Source organism: Falco naumanni, chromosome 3, assembly GCF_017639655.2.
Source record: "Falco naumanni isolate bFalNau1 chromosome 3, bFalNau1.pat, whole genome shotgun sequence".
NCBI lineage: Eukaryota > Metazoa > Chordata > Aves > Falconiformes > Falconidae > Falco > Falco naumanni.
Genome location: NC_054056.1, coordinates 5,223,630 through 5,240,671, shown reverse-complemented (window position 1 = coordinate 5,240,671; position 17,042 = coordinate 5,223,630). Strand labels below are relative to the sequence as shown.

Below are 17,042 nucleotides of genomic sequence, written 5' to 3'. Positions count from 1 at the left end.
TTGACCTGCAGACAGCGTGGAAGATGAGGAGGCAGATGACAGCATAGCCAACTAACAATTGAGCTGGGTGGATTCTTGGGCCTGATCCTGTCTCAAGGATATTGTTCTGTGCGCTTGAAAATGTGGCTTGTAATTCCTTTTATCTCTCTTCCTTGCTGAATGTGTTCCAATGCTTTGTAGCGCTATAGCAATAGCGTCTTTTGCTGGTCTTCTCTCTCCTGTTTCTTTGTGTGATGCTGAAAGCACTGAGCCCCTGTGTATCCTGACCCTTTCTAGCCAGAGCTCCTTTCAGGTATTTTCAGCTGATGTAATTCCTAGCCTTTTTCCTCCCTTCACATCGCCAGCGTGTGGAGGAGCTGATGTTATTTCCTTCTCTCCTCCTGCAGCAACTGGAAGCCACGTATTGTGTCTTCTGTTTCTGCACATTTTTCTGCCTTTCGAACCTTGTTGCATTCCTCCCTTTCCCTCCACTGGTCTCTCTAAATACACAGGGCAAAATCTGCTCTAACGCAGGGAAGAGCAGCATTTCCTGGCCTCCCTTTATCCTGCCTCCACAGGGACTCTGGTGCTCCGAGGTATCTCAGAGGAAGGCTGTTTGTGGCGTGCTCATGGAGAGTCATCGTTTCTCCACAGTGCCTTTGGTACCACCCTTGTAGCCCTGCTCATGTTTGGGGCTTTGGTTTAGGCATCGTGGACCAGCATCAGAAAGGGTCAGGCTGCATACACCCATTTCCTCCAGCAATTACTGGTTTCTTCAGCATAATTGGGCTCTCTTGCTCCTCCACCACTCAGTCTCTGTGTGCTCTGGTGTTCTCATTACCTCTGTGTACCTCCGGATTAGCATTCTCTCTCTTTTGAAGGCAAGCTTGTGCCACTCTGGCACTTGTGATGTTCTTCCCTTGTTTCTTTTGATGATGGATGTTAAGCTATGCTTTTCCTTGTTGTTTGAGATTTTTGTCCTCTACTACTTGCCTGCTGTTGTTTTAAAAACCTGTTCTGCCTGCTTCTCCTGGCTTTCTAGTACGTGGGATGGAGAAGTCTTGGCTCCTCTGGGCTGGGCTTCTTCTGTTTGATCCTTAGCTAAGTGCAGAGCATGAAATGAATTGTTGGGGTGCTGTGGGAAAGGCTGCTGTGGGGAGGCTGTTTAGCTTGAGCCTATGTCTTCTGTCATTGGATCTGTTCTGTGACCTGTCTGTGTCATGTTGACCTTGAATGTTTTCCACAGCATGCAATGCTCTGCAGGTGCTGTAAATTCCTTCTGTTCAACCATTTCATTCCAGCAAGCTGCTTATCAGGCACTCTTTTGAAAACTGTGTTCATATTTCATACACACAATTATTCAGCAACTATAAAAGGGGAAAATTCCTATTTATAGCACAAGGACCAGCATCAAATAGGACACTGAATTCTCACTGATAGAGGAAGTGACCTGTTCTCTAATGCAGCAATATTTCTGCTGAAAAGAAACAGCATCTTGGATGGGGGGGAGGGTTGAAAAGCCCTGGACCATCTCTTTCCATTAAAAATGTGCTGCAGTCCTAAAAATACAGTATCTGCCCTTCTCCCTTGCTGATGAAGCCATCTGCAACAGAGATTGCAGAAAAACCTTTCACTGTGGATTTGTGGTTAGTAGTAATGAGTCCACCGACTCCTGGTGGTCTGGTTTGGAGCCTGGTCTTAAGTTTCCAATCAATATCTGATCTCTGACCTTGACCTGGGAGCAAGGAGAAGTCACTGCAAAGACTGCCTGCTGCGGGCAAGGAGCACAAATCCCTTGTCTGTAGACTTTGTACACACTCATGTGCGCAGCCCTGAAACAGAACGAGCACGTGGGGCTGAGGAACAAAGAACTGGCTGAGAGCGATCAATGGAGGGGGTGGAAAGGTGGGAAGAGCGCTGGGGGGTAACTGCTGTGAGGTAAGTGAGTGCCTGTTTTGTCTGAGCCTGCTTCCCATGACTGCCTCTGCTCTCCCTTCCAGGTACGTTGAGCCACGGCTTCTCCCAAGTCCATCACCGACCTTTGCCTGCTGCTGTTCCCTGTTGTCACCCTGTCCTTCTCAGGGTGTCCGAGCTCTTTAGGAAGAGCTGCAGTGGGTGATACCAAGCAAGACCCTGGGAGGTGGAGGAACAGAGGATGGGATTCCCTCTCCTGTCGCTGTGGCAACCGTTGGGAAGGGAAGCAGCAGTGGGGTGTGATGGGCGGCTGCATGCCTGTGGAGGGGTGTGATGGGGAGGCTGCGGAGGCAGGGCTGCGCTGACATCACCCGGGGAGGTGGCGCAGAGGGAAGGGGAGTGGGGAAGAGAGAGCCAGGGAGACTGCGGAGGGAAGAGCGCTGCATCAGGAGTGGGCTCCGGGGAGAGGTAAGAGATGCTCCGGGGGGCAGCGGGTCAGGGTGGGCTCCACGAGCGGCTGTGAGGTCAAAGCCTGCCTCGGCATCTTTCTGGCTTAACGTGCTGGCGTGGGGTGGCTCTTGGGCAGCAGCAACATTATACAATGCCTTAACAGCCTGCCACAGGAGGGCTTGGTCCTCGGGCAGTAATACCAGGTCAGTGCCTGGGTGGCTGGTGCAGAAACTGCAAATGTTGTCCCTGTGTGTGTCACTGACACTGCTGGGAAGAGCCAGGAGTACCTGCACCTCCAGGATGGGCTAAAGGGACTGGGGAGCAGCCCTGGTTCCTCTCTGGAGAAGGGGATCAGAGTTCTCTCTTGGGATTAGAGCACGAATCATTGATGAAATGAATCAGAAGTTTGGAGACCCAGTCCCCTGAGCTGCATCTAACTAACAGGAGGCTGTAAGCAGAGCTGGTGCACCGGGACCAAGCCCAGAAGCATGAATTTAGGATGGGAATCCTCAGCTGCACATCTCCAGCAGCCTCAACGCTTACCCTGCCTGTCCAGGAAGCAATAGTTCTCAGGAAGGCAGCCAGGTACACAATTATTGCTGGGAGCTATCTGGATGTGAATCCTGGGGATCTGCAGACCTGGAAGGCAAAATAACAAAGTCCTTGAAACTGCTCTGGATGTCGTATTGCCTTTTAGCATAATGGTTGCATAACGGGATCTGATCTGCTAGCGGAGAGAGCAAGGGGTGGCAGTCACCTCTGTGCCCTGCAGCATGCCAGTGCTACCTATGTGCTCTGCTGGCCCATGGCCCTGGAGTGAATTTCATCTCTCCTCTTAATCCAGAAGCTGGGCTCGTTCTTTAATGCTTGAAAAAGCTGGTGGGTTTACAGCTCCGATTCCACAGCGGGAGGTGTACGGACTGTACACCTACATGCAGGCTGGGCAGCAGTGCCCTGCAGTACATTAGCAAACCAGAATGCGAGTTCATTAGCACTTACTCAATCTGTGCTAACCGGACTTTTGCCCATCACGATCCTCAATGTGTACCTGACTGGGGAAAGTACATCTGGGGTCAGAAGCCCATTGCTGGTAACCCCTGTGGGTGTTAGAAACCAGTACTGGGGTGGAGATGGAAGGAGGCACAAAGCAGAAGCTCAGTAGGGCTGAAGAAACCTTGTTTGAAATCCAAAACCAGGAAAAGGCCAATGCTCTTGTCATGACCATTTTGCTGAAATAACGTGTTCCCCGTGTCGGTTAAAGGGCTGGGGGCAGCAGTGGGGCCATGAAGAATTGTGGTCAGGAATGCCTGAGAGTGCATGAGAGAGCAGAATTGCAATATGGAGTACAAATATGCTTTAAATGCGGGAGGCTATTGCTGTGAGATGCACGATCCTCTCCCATGAAGGCACAGATGCTGGATCTATAGGGAACATTTGGGAGCAGCCCAGGCCGGCTGTACTACTGTCTATTTTATGGTCATTCTGTGAACAGCAACAGCTTGTGCTGCTGTGTGGGACTTCTGTGGGAGCAACGGGTCAGAGGCCCCACGCTTGGAGGCTTTTAGGAACAAGCTGCGGTGTTGTCACCCAGGTGGCTGCGTGGCCAGCTGCATTTCATGCCTCTGACGTGGGCGGGCAGGGGAGGAGACGACCTGCTAGCAGCTCTCTGTGCCAGCCCTCAGTGCTGCACAGGGCAGCTGTGGTGGGAGGGAGCCAGCTCTGGATGGGCCCAGGCGCTCCCAAACGAGACCTTGCTGGGCACAGCCTGAACCAGGCTTCAGGATGCAGTTTGAGAAGGGTGCAGGGAGGAGTTAACACTGCCTTTCTGCAGTTTCAGACCCCGAGGTTGCAGTTCTGCATGGCCAGCAAGGTCTCGTTTGGGAGCGCCTGGACCCATCCAGAGCTGGCTCCCTCCAGGACTGCTTCTAAGTCACGTTTCAACTTGTTTTTTTTTCAAGGTTATTCAAAATGTAGTGGGGGAATGGCACCAGGACCTCCTAAGCAGAAAGGCCAAGTCAAACCTCCTTGACCTTCTCCACTGCTCAGCTGGCTCTATACTTGCCTACACCGCAAAAGGGATGATCATGTGAATATTACACAGCCTGGCATCTGCACATCAGCTGAAGCAGCTGAGTCTCTTGACACGCTCCTAGTGCCTTCATGCAATCTTGTTCCACAGCCATGCTGTATGAACTGTGCAGTTGGTCCCTACCATAGGCTTTCACTGCTAGATATACAATAATACAGAAATATAATAAATGGGAACTTGTGCTCTTCTGGGTGGCGGTATGCAGCCTGCAACACAAGCCCTCCTGGGAAAAGAGGGTTGCGGACCTACAAGCCTCTGCAGCAACCCAGGGCAGCGGGAGGAGCTGCCCTTGTGCCAGTGTCCAGAGAGGGCCCTGGAAGCTGAGCCAGGTCCTGTAAGACATTTTAATCCTTCCTATTCCACAGTCTGTCTTGGCCATGACTCCGCTGCAGTGAATGTTTTCCTGTTCCTTTGGCAGGGATGCACACAGGCACTCACAGGCGCCTACCCTGTGTTTGTTTTCACTCCTTATCTGGTACCATTAAGCGCAGGCAGGGAAGGCAGCACAGCAGCTGAGTCAAGGAGAGTGGGTTGGTGTGTTCCCACTGCTGCCTGGGCCACCCTGGAGTCCCCTCTATCCTCTTACTAAACCCAGGCTGGAATTTCCTTCTGCTGAGGTAGCTATTTGTTTAATAGCTGAGGGTACTTGTGTAATCAATAGTTGTCTGGTTCCCAAGGGAAATACTACCCTTTGGCCAAATCAGCATTTCTATCTTTGCTATAAACCTGGTCTTAACTCAGCTCTGGGGGACTTTCGGTGCATTCCTGAACTACCTGTGCAACCCTGCCCCTTTTCTTTCCTCCTGCTAGCATTGCTTTTTCTCTCTGAGGTTAAGCAAGAAGGGCTAGAAGTACATGGAGAAACTGCTGGAGCTGTTTCACTCTCTTTGGTCTTAGCCCCTCTCATGGCTCTGCCCAAACAGCTCATTCTCTGTGCTTGCTTCTCAGAGGAGGGCGGTGAGGACAGAGTCAATGGGATCCTCACGGCCAAGGGCATGGCTGATATAACTCCCAGTCCATGGGCTCCAGGAGAACTTGGCTCAGCTGCTGTCAGCAGAAGAAAAACTGTTCCCATCACACAGCAGGACCTGTATCCCAGAGAACCAGGGCTGGAAGAGACAGTGCGCATAGTAAGGCTCCATGGCTGCAAATAAATTTTCCTTGCAAACAGGCAAAGGCACCGACTCCCTGGAGCTGGATTTCCACTGGTTCCGTCTCAGCAGCCAAAGACTGGGCTGTGGTTCTGGGCCCCAGTTTCCTCTGACCAAAGGAGGCCACGGGGTTTGTTCTGCTGCTGGGGCAGTTGAAACACCCTTGCTGTGTATTGTTAGCATCTCTACACATCTCTCTTATTTCCAAACCAGAAAAGGTCACAGAGACCCAAGAGAAACCCACTTCCCTCCTTCACTGGAACTCCTCTTTCTGCCTTGCACATGCTTTTGTTGCCATCTCTTGCTCGCCAAACGCAGGAACAAACACTGGGGTTTGGCAGGGCTCAAAGCCCTGGCTTGTTGGATGGGAAAGAGGCATTCTTGGTCCTCAGCCCAGGGACAGGGCTCTGCTCCATGTCCACTGCCAGGTTCTCCAGCTGCAATTTTGGTGCTCATCCCATGCTGAGAGCACTGTTCCTATGTGTCTGGGGATGGGCAGTACCCCTGGGTGCTGGGTTGTGAATCCTGCAGGAGATCCACAGAAAGTGGGTGGGAATAGCTGGAGCAGGACCCAGAGCTACGTGAACCGCAGCATGCTGCTGTGGCTGAGCTGCACGTACAGTGGGAAGCGCAGGAGTCAGTGCTGCCTTGAGAGGCTTTTCCCCAAATATGCCTGATGGCAGGGGAGCAGGGAAAGGCAGAGGGGGGCCATGTAAAGTCAGGCTGTCTCAGCTTTGTTTAAATAGGGCTGTTATTGCCAACAGTTGCCCCCTGAGAGAGTGCAGGGCTTACGCTGGGAAGGGATCCTGTAACTCTCGAGACAGCTGGGAGGCACTTGGCACATACTGCTGTTTCAGTGGCAGGCACTGGACTTTCTCTGGTGCTCAGGGGACCTGGGATGGCAGCCAGGATCAGAGAGGGCAGAGACGGTCATAGCTGCTGCCTCCCTGTTAGAAGAATGCTATGGAGCAAGAGGAGCAGGGCCTGAGTTCAGAGAAGCATTTGAGGTCTCGGTGGATGCTGATTGCCCCAGAAACCTCCCACTCAATTTTCTGCTGTGCACAGTCCAGCCTCCTCAGACAGCACAGGGGGTAGTTTCCTTAAAGACTGGCTAAGGCAGCTCACAGGCAGCATCAGCCCCAGAGAGGGCAGGGGGGTTCTCACGGTGGTGAAGGGATGCAGGACAGGAGGGAGGGAGAAGCGGAATTTCCTGGCTGTGGTAAAGGTGGGCTCTGCTTGAAGAGAAGGTAGAGGGAATGGGCTTGTGGTCATGGCATTAGGTCGAGGGAAGGAAGGGGTGGGCCAGTGGCAAACCCCAGCAGAACAAACTCCATTTACCTTTCCATGCTGGCCCATGAAAGAAGGACACACCGAACTACAGCTCCCCTCTCCCCTTGCCAACCTTGTTCTGCTGCAGAGAGAACAGAGCGCTGGGGGAGCAGCCCTGGCCTGAACAAGGCTGAGGGCAGGGGCTTGGCCACCAAGGGTCAGGCTGGGGAAATATCTGAGACAAGGGAACCCTGATCAAGCTGATTTTCAAAGTGAGACACTCATATGTTTCCCACCTGGTTAGTGCTGGCTCAGCCCTCTGGAAAATGACACACGTTTTCCTTGCTGCGGGGCCAGAGGGCTGTGCTGGGAGTACTCTGCTGCTCTCCCATCCCGGCTGCAGACGGGAGGTGCTGCTGGCAGGGTGCAGAATCACTCCTCTTTCCCCTTTTGACAGCTGTTGCTAGTTATGAAAATGGGAATGTTCCCTAGCCAGTTCTTAGCAGGAACTGCCCTTTCCAGGGCTGGCTGCATGGGCTGTTTCTTCCTCTTCCCACCTCCTGACAGTAGTCAGATCTGGGTACGTTCTAGTCTTGGCGAAGCACTGCCCTTCCCTGCTCCACTCCTCACACAATGCACAGGAGAGGCCCATGGTTGTGGCCTGTGAAGGGGCGGATGTTTGTTTCTTGCCTCAGATCAATACAATTCTTGAGTCAATTCTCTTCCTAAAGCACAAAGAAAGAAATAAGAAACGCTGGGACCAGTCCTGCTGTGGGGATTTATACCCCAAGCTGTCAGTCTGCAAGTAAGCCTTGTTCCTAGCACAGAGACCCCGACACCAGCTACCGTCCCCTCCCCCCACAGTGCAGGGTGGCAATCACACCTCGCAGGAGAGTGGTAGGGACATCACAGCATCTTGCAGGAAACTCGTTTCTTGTCACATCTGATGGAGAGGCCAAGTGAGTGTCCAACAGCATGGACAAGGGAACACCGGGCAAAGCTTAGCAAAGACGGGAAGGAGACAGCAGGGTTTATTGGTACTGGAAGCTGTGGGTGTCGTCCAAAGCTTAGCAAGATTTGCAAAGGGGTCAAGCATCTCTATAGGCAGTGAGGCTGTGCAGAAGTTACCACTGATTTTAGTTGCAGTAGGGTAGGAAACCCTGGGGTTCGGAGCTTAAGCCAATTTCTAAGAGAAAATAGCCAAACTAGCAGGAAAGGGAAACAACTCCACGCCAGCTTACTTGCCCTGTCCTTGCAGCAGCCAGTGTTGGCTACTCAGAGGATACTGATGGCACAGAAGTGGGTGGATTCAGGCCACATCCTACCCCAGCAGGATGAGTTCCTTGGAAAGCCCAAATGGCACAACTGAGCTAACTCAGGAAGAAGTTGTCTGGCTAATGCCAAGGTCAGTCTGAGTAACTCCCTTCACTATCTCTTCCACTTTTGTTGTGTGATGAGGCAGGAAGCTGAAAACTCCGCAGCTGCTTTTGGGACCCCAGGCACAGGTCGGTGAGCAGCAGCCGCCCTGGTTCTGAAATAACAGATGAGTGTGTTAGCACCAAGCTCCCTGTGCTCAGCTCCCTCCCTCCCTCCTAACGGCACATGACAGAATTTCCTTGGTTTTTATTTCAGAGCTCAGGGAAAATTTCTGCCACCAGCTCTGAGTTAAATAAAAAGTTGGCAAATTCAGGAGGAAATGTGGCTTCATGCAGCAAGGGGCTAACCTTTGGAATTACTTTGCAAGTTGGTTAAGTGAAATATGATAACTGGTTTGGAAATATCCTGATGGTTTTATGGCCTTTAATAATGTCTGTACTTCTGTACCCAGACAAGGGTCAGCAGACCGCTCCAAGACATGACTAGATCCCCTTAGAGGGATAAAGAAAGAATTCTCTTCCTGTCTTTCCCCGTCTTGTTGTCATTCCCATTGCTCAGTTTCTGTAAAGCACAGGAATTACCCCAGGCCAGAGCAACCACATGGCCTGTTCCCATGAACCCCACTTTGGTATGAGAGCAATCTCTGTGTTACAGCACTTCTGGAGGTGCTGAGGTGGTATGTGTTTTGGAAACTTTGCCTCTGAGACAAAGAAGTGCAGAGTTGTTACTCAGGAGAAAGAAATACCACATCTGTGTCCTCAGGAGCAGATGGTAGGGTTTGAGCTCCATGCTAATATTCTCCCAACTGCTCCTGAAGTGACCTGAGATGTTCAGATCTCTCTGTGAGAGACTGAGGGAGTGTGGATATGTCTCTTCCCCTGCCAAGATGAAAACAGTCCTGAAAGGACTTTTCTTATTTAGCTTATACTGTCCCCAGCCCCAGCGCAGAGCTGTGAGGGTTGGGTGGCAGCTCTAAAAGGGTCTTATTTCACCGTGTCCAGTGACGCTCCTGTCCTTGAAAGTTCTGCTGAGACTTTTCTCTTCCCAGTTGTTAACTGGTGCTTTGTGGGATCAAGGCTCAAACCTCCTTTGAGGCCAAGCAGCCACAGGGACACGCTTCAGCCACCACTTGCCCACAACAGGCAGGTCCCTCTGGTACTCAATTCACTGGAGCCTTCTCCCATTAGCAGGTCACTGCGAGCAGTGGATTATAGCCTGGCAACAGGGACACTGAAACAGGCAAGCCCCGAAACTGCAGCGCCTGCTCCACTACACAGCAAAATAGGTCGTGCATCAGCAAATGAAAAAGGACAGATGGTGTCTGCTAATACAGCTTAGTTTATGGCCTGCAGGATTAACTCACTAGTTGTCATGTCTGCAGAAAATAGGAAATGGGTGGGTCGGGTGGAGGAAACATGTGGTGTGCCCAGCCCTACCTGTATTTGTAGGAGGCACCAGCTGGAAAGGATGTCAGAGATGCTGTGAGGTTTTGAGATGCTGCTGAAGGGCTGCCAGTGCCTCTCTGGGGGCCTGGGCACCAGAGCTAATGCCTTGTACCAAGCCTTCCCATCCAGCTCCGGTTCCCACACTCCCACTGCAAAGGTCAGTGCTGTAGGGAGAAAGATGCTGAACCATGCAGGGATCCTCAACAGAGACAGGGACACTGTTTGTGGTCTCTGCGCCAGCAACGGCTCTGCAGGAGAAGCCCACAGCTTCCTGTCCTGCGCCAGCTGCAGGACAGCCTCCACTTCAGCCTTTTGAACTCCCAAGCAGCCACGTGTCTGCAGGAGTAAGACAGAAAGCTGAGGCAGAAGCCTCAGGTCTTTTCAATGCCTCCTCTGTGACACACTGTTCCCTTTCCTGGAAACCAGGCCAGTGCCTCACTCTGTTCTCCTTGCAGAAATCGAGCCCCGTGCCAGTGCTCTAGCTCCTCTGCATCTGCTCTCTTGAGGGCAGAACAAACCCTTCCTCGGTCCTCCACAAATGGTCCTCCTGAAGATTTCACCTTGATCCTTGCTGCCTCTGTTGCGGCCACGTTTGCTCACGTCCTGCAAGATGCTGAGCATCCCAAAAACCAGCTGTCATCAGGGAGACAGGAGAGCCTCCAGAGCCAGTGCTAGGTTCCTGCCCTGCCATGCCATCTCCATGCCTCTTGCTGGTGGCACCTGGCTCTCCCCACTGAGTGCCTGGCCACCCCAGCACAGTGTGGCCAGGACAGGGAGCTGCCTGCTGCTGGCAGAGGTGTTTGTCACCCCCACCTTCTTCTAGCCACAACCAGCTGTCACAGGCACTGGGGTTTTCTCCAGTGACTAATTTGCCTGTGTTTATGCCAACAGCAAACACATAATTGTCTGTTTAACAGCTCGGGTGAGGAGGGAGTCTGGCTGCTTTCTCGTACTGTAGGGATCAGACCAACACTTTCCTGATGGCAGCACCCTACTGTGCTAAACCTTCTCAGTTACAAATCCCCTGTCATTAAGGATAGCAGGTCACCAGTAAAAGTGAATCAGGAGCAGGGATCATTGTTATTTCTGTCCCCAAAGCCATACAATGAGTGTGCGGGACAGCAGGTGTACAAAGAAATCAGAACAGCCTGTGCTTTTATTACAGAAGGAAATGCTTCTTTTGTAGAAGGGAAAAGCATGTCAGATTACTATTAAAAGTAATTGCTTAATGCTCCTTACCTTTACGTCATTGCTGAAGTAGACAGTGGTTATCTCCGAGTCCCTGTTCAGGGTCTCCTTTCGATGCTCATCTCAGTGACAGGGCTAAGCCCGTGGCCATCCTGGCTGGCTGAGCCCTGGAGGAGACAGAATGGTGAGCTACATGGGCATGCAAGCCTCCAAGTTCTTCCCCCTCAAAATTTCCCCACCTCCCACCTCTTTTATCAGCTGCTGACAAGACTTGCCATGTGTGTAGGCGGCTCCCAAGCTTACAAGACGATTCCCTGCTACCCCCACCTCCATCCCTGAGAGTATTCAGGATTTTGAGGAGGGGAAGCACAGCATTCCTCTGTTTGCAGGCCTGTTCTGCAAGGGACATGCGACGCTTTCAGAGTTACCATGTGGTAACTCTCTCCCAGTATTTCACATGACAGCATCTTCCCCGGAAAGTCACAGCAGGGAGTGGAAGATTGCTGTGCTGTGCGTGTGGGTGTTAGGAGGGAGCAGAGTGGGATGGGGAGATGGAGGGAAGAGGAGGTGTAACCACAGACTAAACCAGAACAAATCCTCTTGGAAGAGCCTTGAATTTGTGATCCTAGGGTTCGCATCTCCTGCCTTTTCCTCTTCATTTAAAAGAATGTCAATCCTTGTTAAGTCTAGCAGAGAAAAAGAGTCAAGCAGAATCATCTCTTCCTTTCCTGAACACATCTCAGGGGACCATGAGAGGCAAACAGAACATGAACTAACTAGATCAACCCAGAAAGTGTGTGCAGATTTGCACACTGGGGAGAGCCCTCCCCAGCCACTGGTGTCTTCCCTGGAGAGACATAAATGGCCGTTAATGACATCTCCATCTGAGAAATGATCAGAGTGCATGTCATTACAAACCAGTGTTTCCCCAGGGCCCTGGCAGAAAATGACCCCAATGAGCTTCAGTTCTTGAATACACAGCTGCTACCTCGTGAATGCAAAGCATCCCTTGCTACCGATCTCAAAGCTCTGAGTTACGCTTCGTCAAAGCCCTCCAACAGACCAAGACTGCCATCCCTGCTCTGCACACCAAGGGGCCCCAAGAGGACTGAGGGAAGCCCACGTGCTCCTGGCACGACTCTTCAGGGCAGGGAGCTGGGATGAGAGCCCACACTGCACCTCTGAGAGGTTTAAAACTACCTTTGTGCTACTTGGATTTGTCTGTCCCTCTCGTCTTCATCTAGATCTGCGAGTACAGCAGCCTCTCAGGTTTGTCTGCAAAGTGTCACAGCATGCGCTTGGCTGTGCCCTGTGGTGGGTCCACAGGAGAGAGACCCTTAGAGCTGTAACCTGCATCTTGGCACTGGTGAATCCTGATGCCTCTGGATCCCTTTGACAGCCCTGGCTATCCCACCTGAGCAAGGCCAAAGGTCTCAACCTGCCCAGCGTGGCCAGAGCTGAGTCATTCCAGAGTGCCCCTGTCCGGCAATAAGGAAGAATTCCCGGTCTAAAGCTGTTCCCCTCCTTCCCCCATTTCATCATGTCTGTGGCTATTTCACAAAGAAGTAACATGAGCTGGATTTTCTCTAAACTCAATCTGCTCTGCAACACAGCCTGTCACCCACAAATAAGCACCCATCCCTTCCTGGTTAAAGAGGGAGAAACCCCAAGAAGACCCACGCACTTCTAGAGAAAAGTCTCTTCCAGGGAGCGGTTCACACCTCAGGGTCAGAATGACCTGGAGGTTTCAGGCAGACTGAATCTTCCCGTGTCCCAAAATAGCCGTTTCAACATCCCCCTGTGTCCTGCAGGCCAGGGATGAGAGCAACAGGCAGTTATTACCATACCTGTGACATCTGGCTAACCAGGAAAGGGGGTGGTGAGCAAAGGAGACGTGGCAGGAGCTGGAGTTTCTAATTTATCGGCTGCAAACCAAAGCCAGTGGGCCTGCCCGCCAGCACCCCACCGCAGCAATATTCCCAGCCGTGGCACACACCAGTCCCTCCATGCAAATCCTCCCAGTCTGAGAGCCGAGTTTCGCAATCCCTTCCCCGCAGCCAGCCTCTGCTTTCACTCTCTGAATTACGAAGGGGAATTTTCATTACATCACCAGAGGCATCTTCCTCCTTTATGCTAGTGACAGAGCTGTCACTCTGCTTTGCAGGGGGTTTTGGGGTGTGGGTGGCTGGGCTATTTCTTTGGAAAGCAGTATTGTGCCTCTCAAAAGCGGGTTCAGCCCAGCCCAGCCTCCCTAGCTGGTCCATCCAGACTGGGAACGGCACTGGGCAGTGCAGGTTGGCTCCAGCTGGTGCCTGGACAAAGCACGCCCTGCACTGCTGCTGGAAGCTTTCCTGGGAGATACAGCGTGTTCAGGTGGCTTTAAAAGTCGCCTGTGCCAAATCCTGCCCTGATTTAAGCAGCGGGGTTGGAAGTCAGCAGTCTTCTAGCTTTCTGCCAGTGTAAGCAAGAGCAAATTTGCCTATTGGAGCTGGAATTTGTGAAGCGGTTCACTGAAGCATTTGAATCCCTCCCACCTCGCCCCACCCCTCCTTTCTATTTTATTTTAATTTTTATTTATCTTTTCAAATATCCCTCAGTTAAACAAACGGTCAAACTGGTGACCATTTCCCTGCAGCCCTAGGGAGGGGCTGAGCTGATCTCATTCCCAATCCGGTGACTTTCCAATCAGCTTCTTTCCTCCCCTCCCTGGCAGCCTGCTTCCGTGCCCTCTCCTTCCCAGCCCCAGCTCCTGGCTGGGTTGGTCTCTTTTTTCAATTTGAATCAAAACAAACTACCAGGTTCAAACTGCTCCCTAGTCAGGAACATGCTGAACGGGAGCCTCTGCTCCTGGCAAGGGCTACGGAAACTTGCCACGAAGAAACACCTCAGCCATGGAGAGAACTTGTTTTCAAGTAGATGGTATGTCTGGACCACAGCAAGGTCAGGACAGTTAGAAGTCTGTATCTCTGAGCTCTGTAAAAGCACTGAATTCCCTCAAACATACAAAGACTGGCAAGAGGTCTGTGCAGCTCGGGAGCAGGGGAGATGACTCTGATGGCACCACAAGTCCCTTGGATTTACCCTGGCCTCCCCCAGCCCTGTTTGTCACATTCCTCATATAAAGGAATGAAGAGTCATTTCTGCCCCATCAGCGCATCGCGAGCTGATGCCTTTCCCAGGGACTCCAGATGGTTTTGCTCTCTGTCTCTCTGTTTGTGTCTGCACTACTGGTAATTCAGGCCTGTCTCACATTAGCTTTTGAGATGAAACCTTCCCACAATTAGTTACAGTCTGTGCTCTTGCGCTGCAAAGGACGTAGGGCTGAGCTGTCAGAGCGCTGTCTGGGAGATCCGTCCCACACACGAGTCCTGTTCAGGTTTCTCTATTTCAGTCAGGAGTGTGATTTTTCTAGTGAAATCAACAAACCAAGACAGTCTCTGCTACAGATGGGTAGCGACAGCCATTTAGAGATGCCTCATACCTGGCTCATCTCAGACGGGAATGGCAAATTTCAATATAATCTTGTTTTACACCAGCGCAACATCCCTCCTCCCTTTCTCTGGCCTTCTTTTCCCACCACTGAAATAGGGAGAGGATCCTGTCACTCCAGGAGCGCCACATCACAACTGTCAGAAAAATGCTAAGCTTCTTCATGCCTGCCCATGACCTGCCAGGGACTGGAGCTCAGCAGCTCACACTGCTCAGGGGCAACACGCTCCACAGACACCCTTGTAGCACCCCTGCCTCTCTTGGAGGAGAAATGTTTGGCTCCCTTGCTAAATTAGCTTGCTAATAACAGGGTTCTTGATATCCCAGGCAGGAATTTAACACTCCAAGGCCAATCCTAAGTGTGGTCCAAAACTGCCAGCTGGGCCAAAGCCATTTGTATTGTGGCAGGAATGCCAGAGCGCAGCTGAGATGAGGGATAGCTGGAAAATATCTGGGAAATATAAGCTCTAGGGAAGGACTTGGGTGCAGCAGGTATCTCAAGATAAGCACTGAGTGAGGGTATATGGCAGGCACAGAATTAATGAAGAAAAGCACAAGGAAGGTAACAAGAGAGCTGAAGGGTATTAGGAGAGGCGGAAGCTTCATTTGTATGCTTTTGTGCAGGTGATTCACTCCCTCTGTGCCTTCATTCATCCATCCATCAAGCAGGGAAGCGGCATCATTATCGCTGCTGTATAGACAGGCACGGGGTCTTTGCCTACAGCAAGTCAGGCAGCGCAAGCACTGAAATGCAGGTGCTTCTGACTGTCAGCCTGGGTTCGGTTCGCTAAATCCCATTCTCCATCCCAGAGGTACCGAACAGGACCTCTGCAGCCAGGAAGGAGCCTGGTAATAACTATGCAAATAGGCTTTGCTGAGAGGAATGATTTCAGGAATGATGACGGCTGGAAGGCAGTGATGAAGCCACACTTGTCACATGAATAACTACAGTCTGTCCAGTCAGGAGCTGACAGTCTACAGGGAAAGCAGCCCCTTCTGTGCCAATTTAACACGCACTCCACAGCCACAGCAGATCTTTCTGCTTCGCCTCCCCTGCATAATAAGAGGCAGCGTCCTTCCCTTTAGCTGATCTGCCTTTGAACAGGAGGCGAGCTTGGCAGCCCCCATGGGCACGGGGGAACCCTGGAAGGAAACAGAGGCTTTTACATGACATGGGTTGTTGTTTCAGTGTCTCTGCACGAGAGGCTAAACCCTGAAGTTAGGAAGAGTTCCTCAGTGGGTAAATCTCCACTCGACGCTTCACAAATATCACAGAGGAACAAGGTCCCCTGGTGGGATGAATGGATTTAGATTTAGAGGGGACCCCTGTGGTTATAGACTCCCCTTCTCCAACAAGAGACACGTTACAAAGCGAACCGCCCCAGGGAACACCCCACACTCATCCCCCGGCTCCCTCACACCCACCTGGGCCGGGGGATGCCTGCGGCCGGGTGAGGCCTGCAGGCCGCCGTGGCCCACGCCAGGCCAGGTAGTGGTGCTCCAGGCCACGGGGCCCCGCCAGCGCCCAGGACGGGCGGCCGGCCGGATGCCGAGGGGGGCCGGGGCGCTGAGGGGAGCCGCTGGGGCGGGCGGGCAACCGGCGCCGCTACGCCGCGGGCCTCCCCGTGGGCGCTGCCCGCAACCAAAATGGCGGCGCGGGCGGCCGCGCCCGGGGCGGGGCGGGGCGGGGCGGGGCGGGGCGGGGCGGGGCGGGGCGGGGCGGGGCGGGGCGGGGCGGGGCGGGGCGGGGCGGGGCGGGGCGGGGCGGCTGCGCAGTGGGCGGGGCGGGCGCGGTGCCGCACTCACTCAGCTCCGGCGCCGCTGTCGTTGCAGCGGGGCGGTGGGACGCTGCGCCCGGAGCTGCCCCTCGTCCTGCGGAACGACCCTCGCCTGGCGCCGCCGCCACACCCGGACTCCCACCGCCGGCGGACACCGCCGCCCGGCCGCCGCCATGGGCTCCGAGCGGGACTCTGAGTCGCCGCGCTCCTCCTCCATCCACTCGGCCGCCGCCAAGTGCCCGAAGCCCGGCCGCCGCCGCCGCCTCTCCTTCCAGAGCGTCTTCTCCGCCGCCGCCGCCTCCGCCGCCGGCGGCCGCCGCCGCACCAAGGCCGAGCCGCCCCCCGCCGCCCCGCCGCCGCCCCCCGCTGCCCCGCCGGCCCCACCGCCGCCGCCGCCCCCGCCGCCGCCCCCCGAGGAAGCCCCGGTGGTCCCGGAGGGCGGCGGCGAAGAGGAGCTGGAGTGCCCGCTGTGCCTGGTGCGGCAGCCGGCGGAGAACGCCCCGCGGCTGCTGTCGTGCCCGCACCGGTCGTGCGGGGCCTGCCTGCGGCAGTACCTGCGCATCGAGATCACCGAGTCCCGCGTCAACATCTGCTGCCCCGAGTGCAGCGAGCGCCTCAACCCCGCCGACATCCGCCGCCTGCTCCGCGACTCCCCGCACCTGGTGGCCAAGTACGAGGAGTTCATGCTGCGCCGCTGCCTGGCCGCCGACCCCGACTGCCGCTGGTGCCCGGCCCCCGACTGCGGGTGAGTCCGGGGGTGCTGCCCCCCATCCTGGGACAGCCGGGGGGGGGGGGGACCCTCTGTCCCATAGGGTGCTGCCCCCCATCCTGGGACAGCCGGGGGAGGGGGGACCCTCTGTCCCATAGGGTGCTGCCTCCCCATCCTGGGACAGCCTGGGGAGTGCTGCTGTCC

The 17,042-nt window shown here is 53.9% G+C and overlaps 1 protein-coding gene across 2 annotated transcripts in view; it reads left to right on the top strand.

Moving 5' to 3' along the window:
* The first annotated feature begins 81 nt into the window (after positions 1 to 81).
* The window catches only part of RNF19B (ring finger protein 19B), a 28,245-nt gene continuing 11,284 nt past the window's right edge, over positions 82 to 17,042 (top strand). The window contains exons 1-2 of one of the 2 annotated variants that reach the window (XM_040587722.1): positions 82 to 2,361; positions 16,185 to 16,874. In XM_040587722.1, coding sequence (XP_040443656.1) covers positions 16,303 to 16,874 — 572 coding nt within the window. In that variant the 5' untranslated portion in view covers positions 82 to 2,361; positions 16,185 to 16,302. Of the gene's footprint in view, positions 2,929 to 16,184; positions 16,875 to 17,042 lie in introns of both variants that reach the window. The other variant, XM_040587721.1, reaches the window with a different exon arrangement.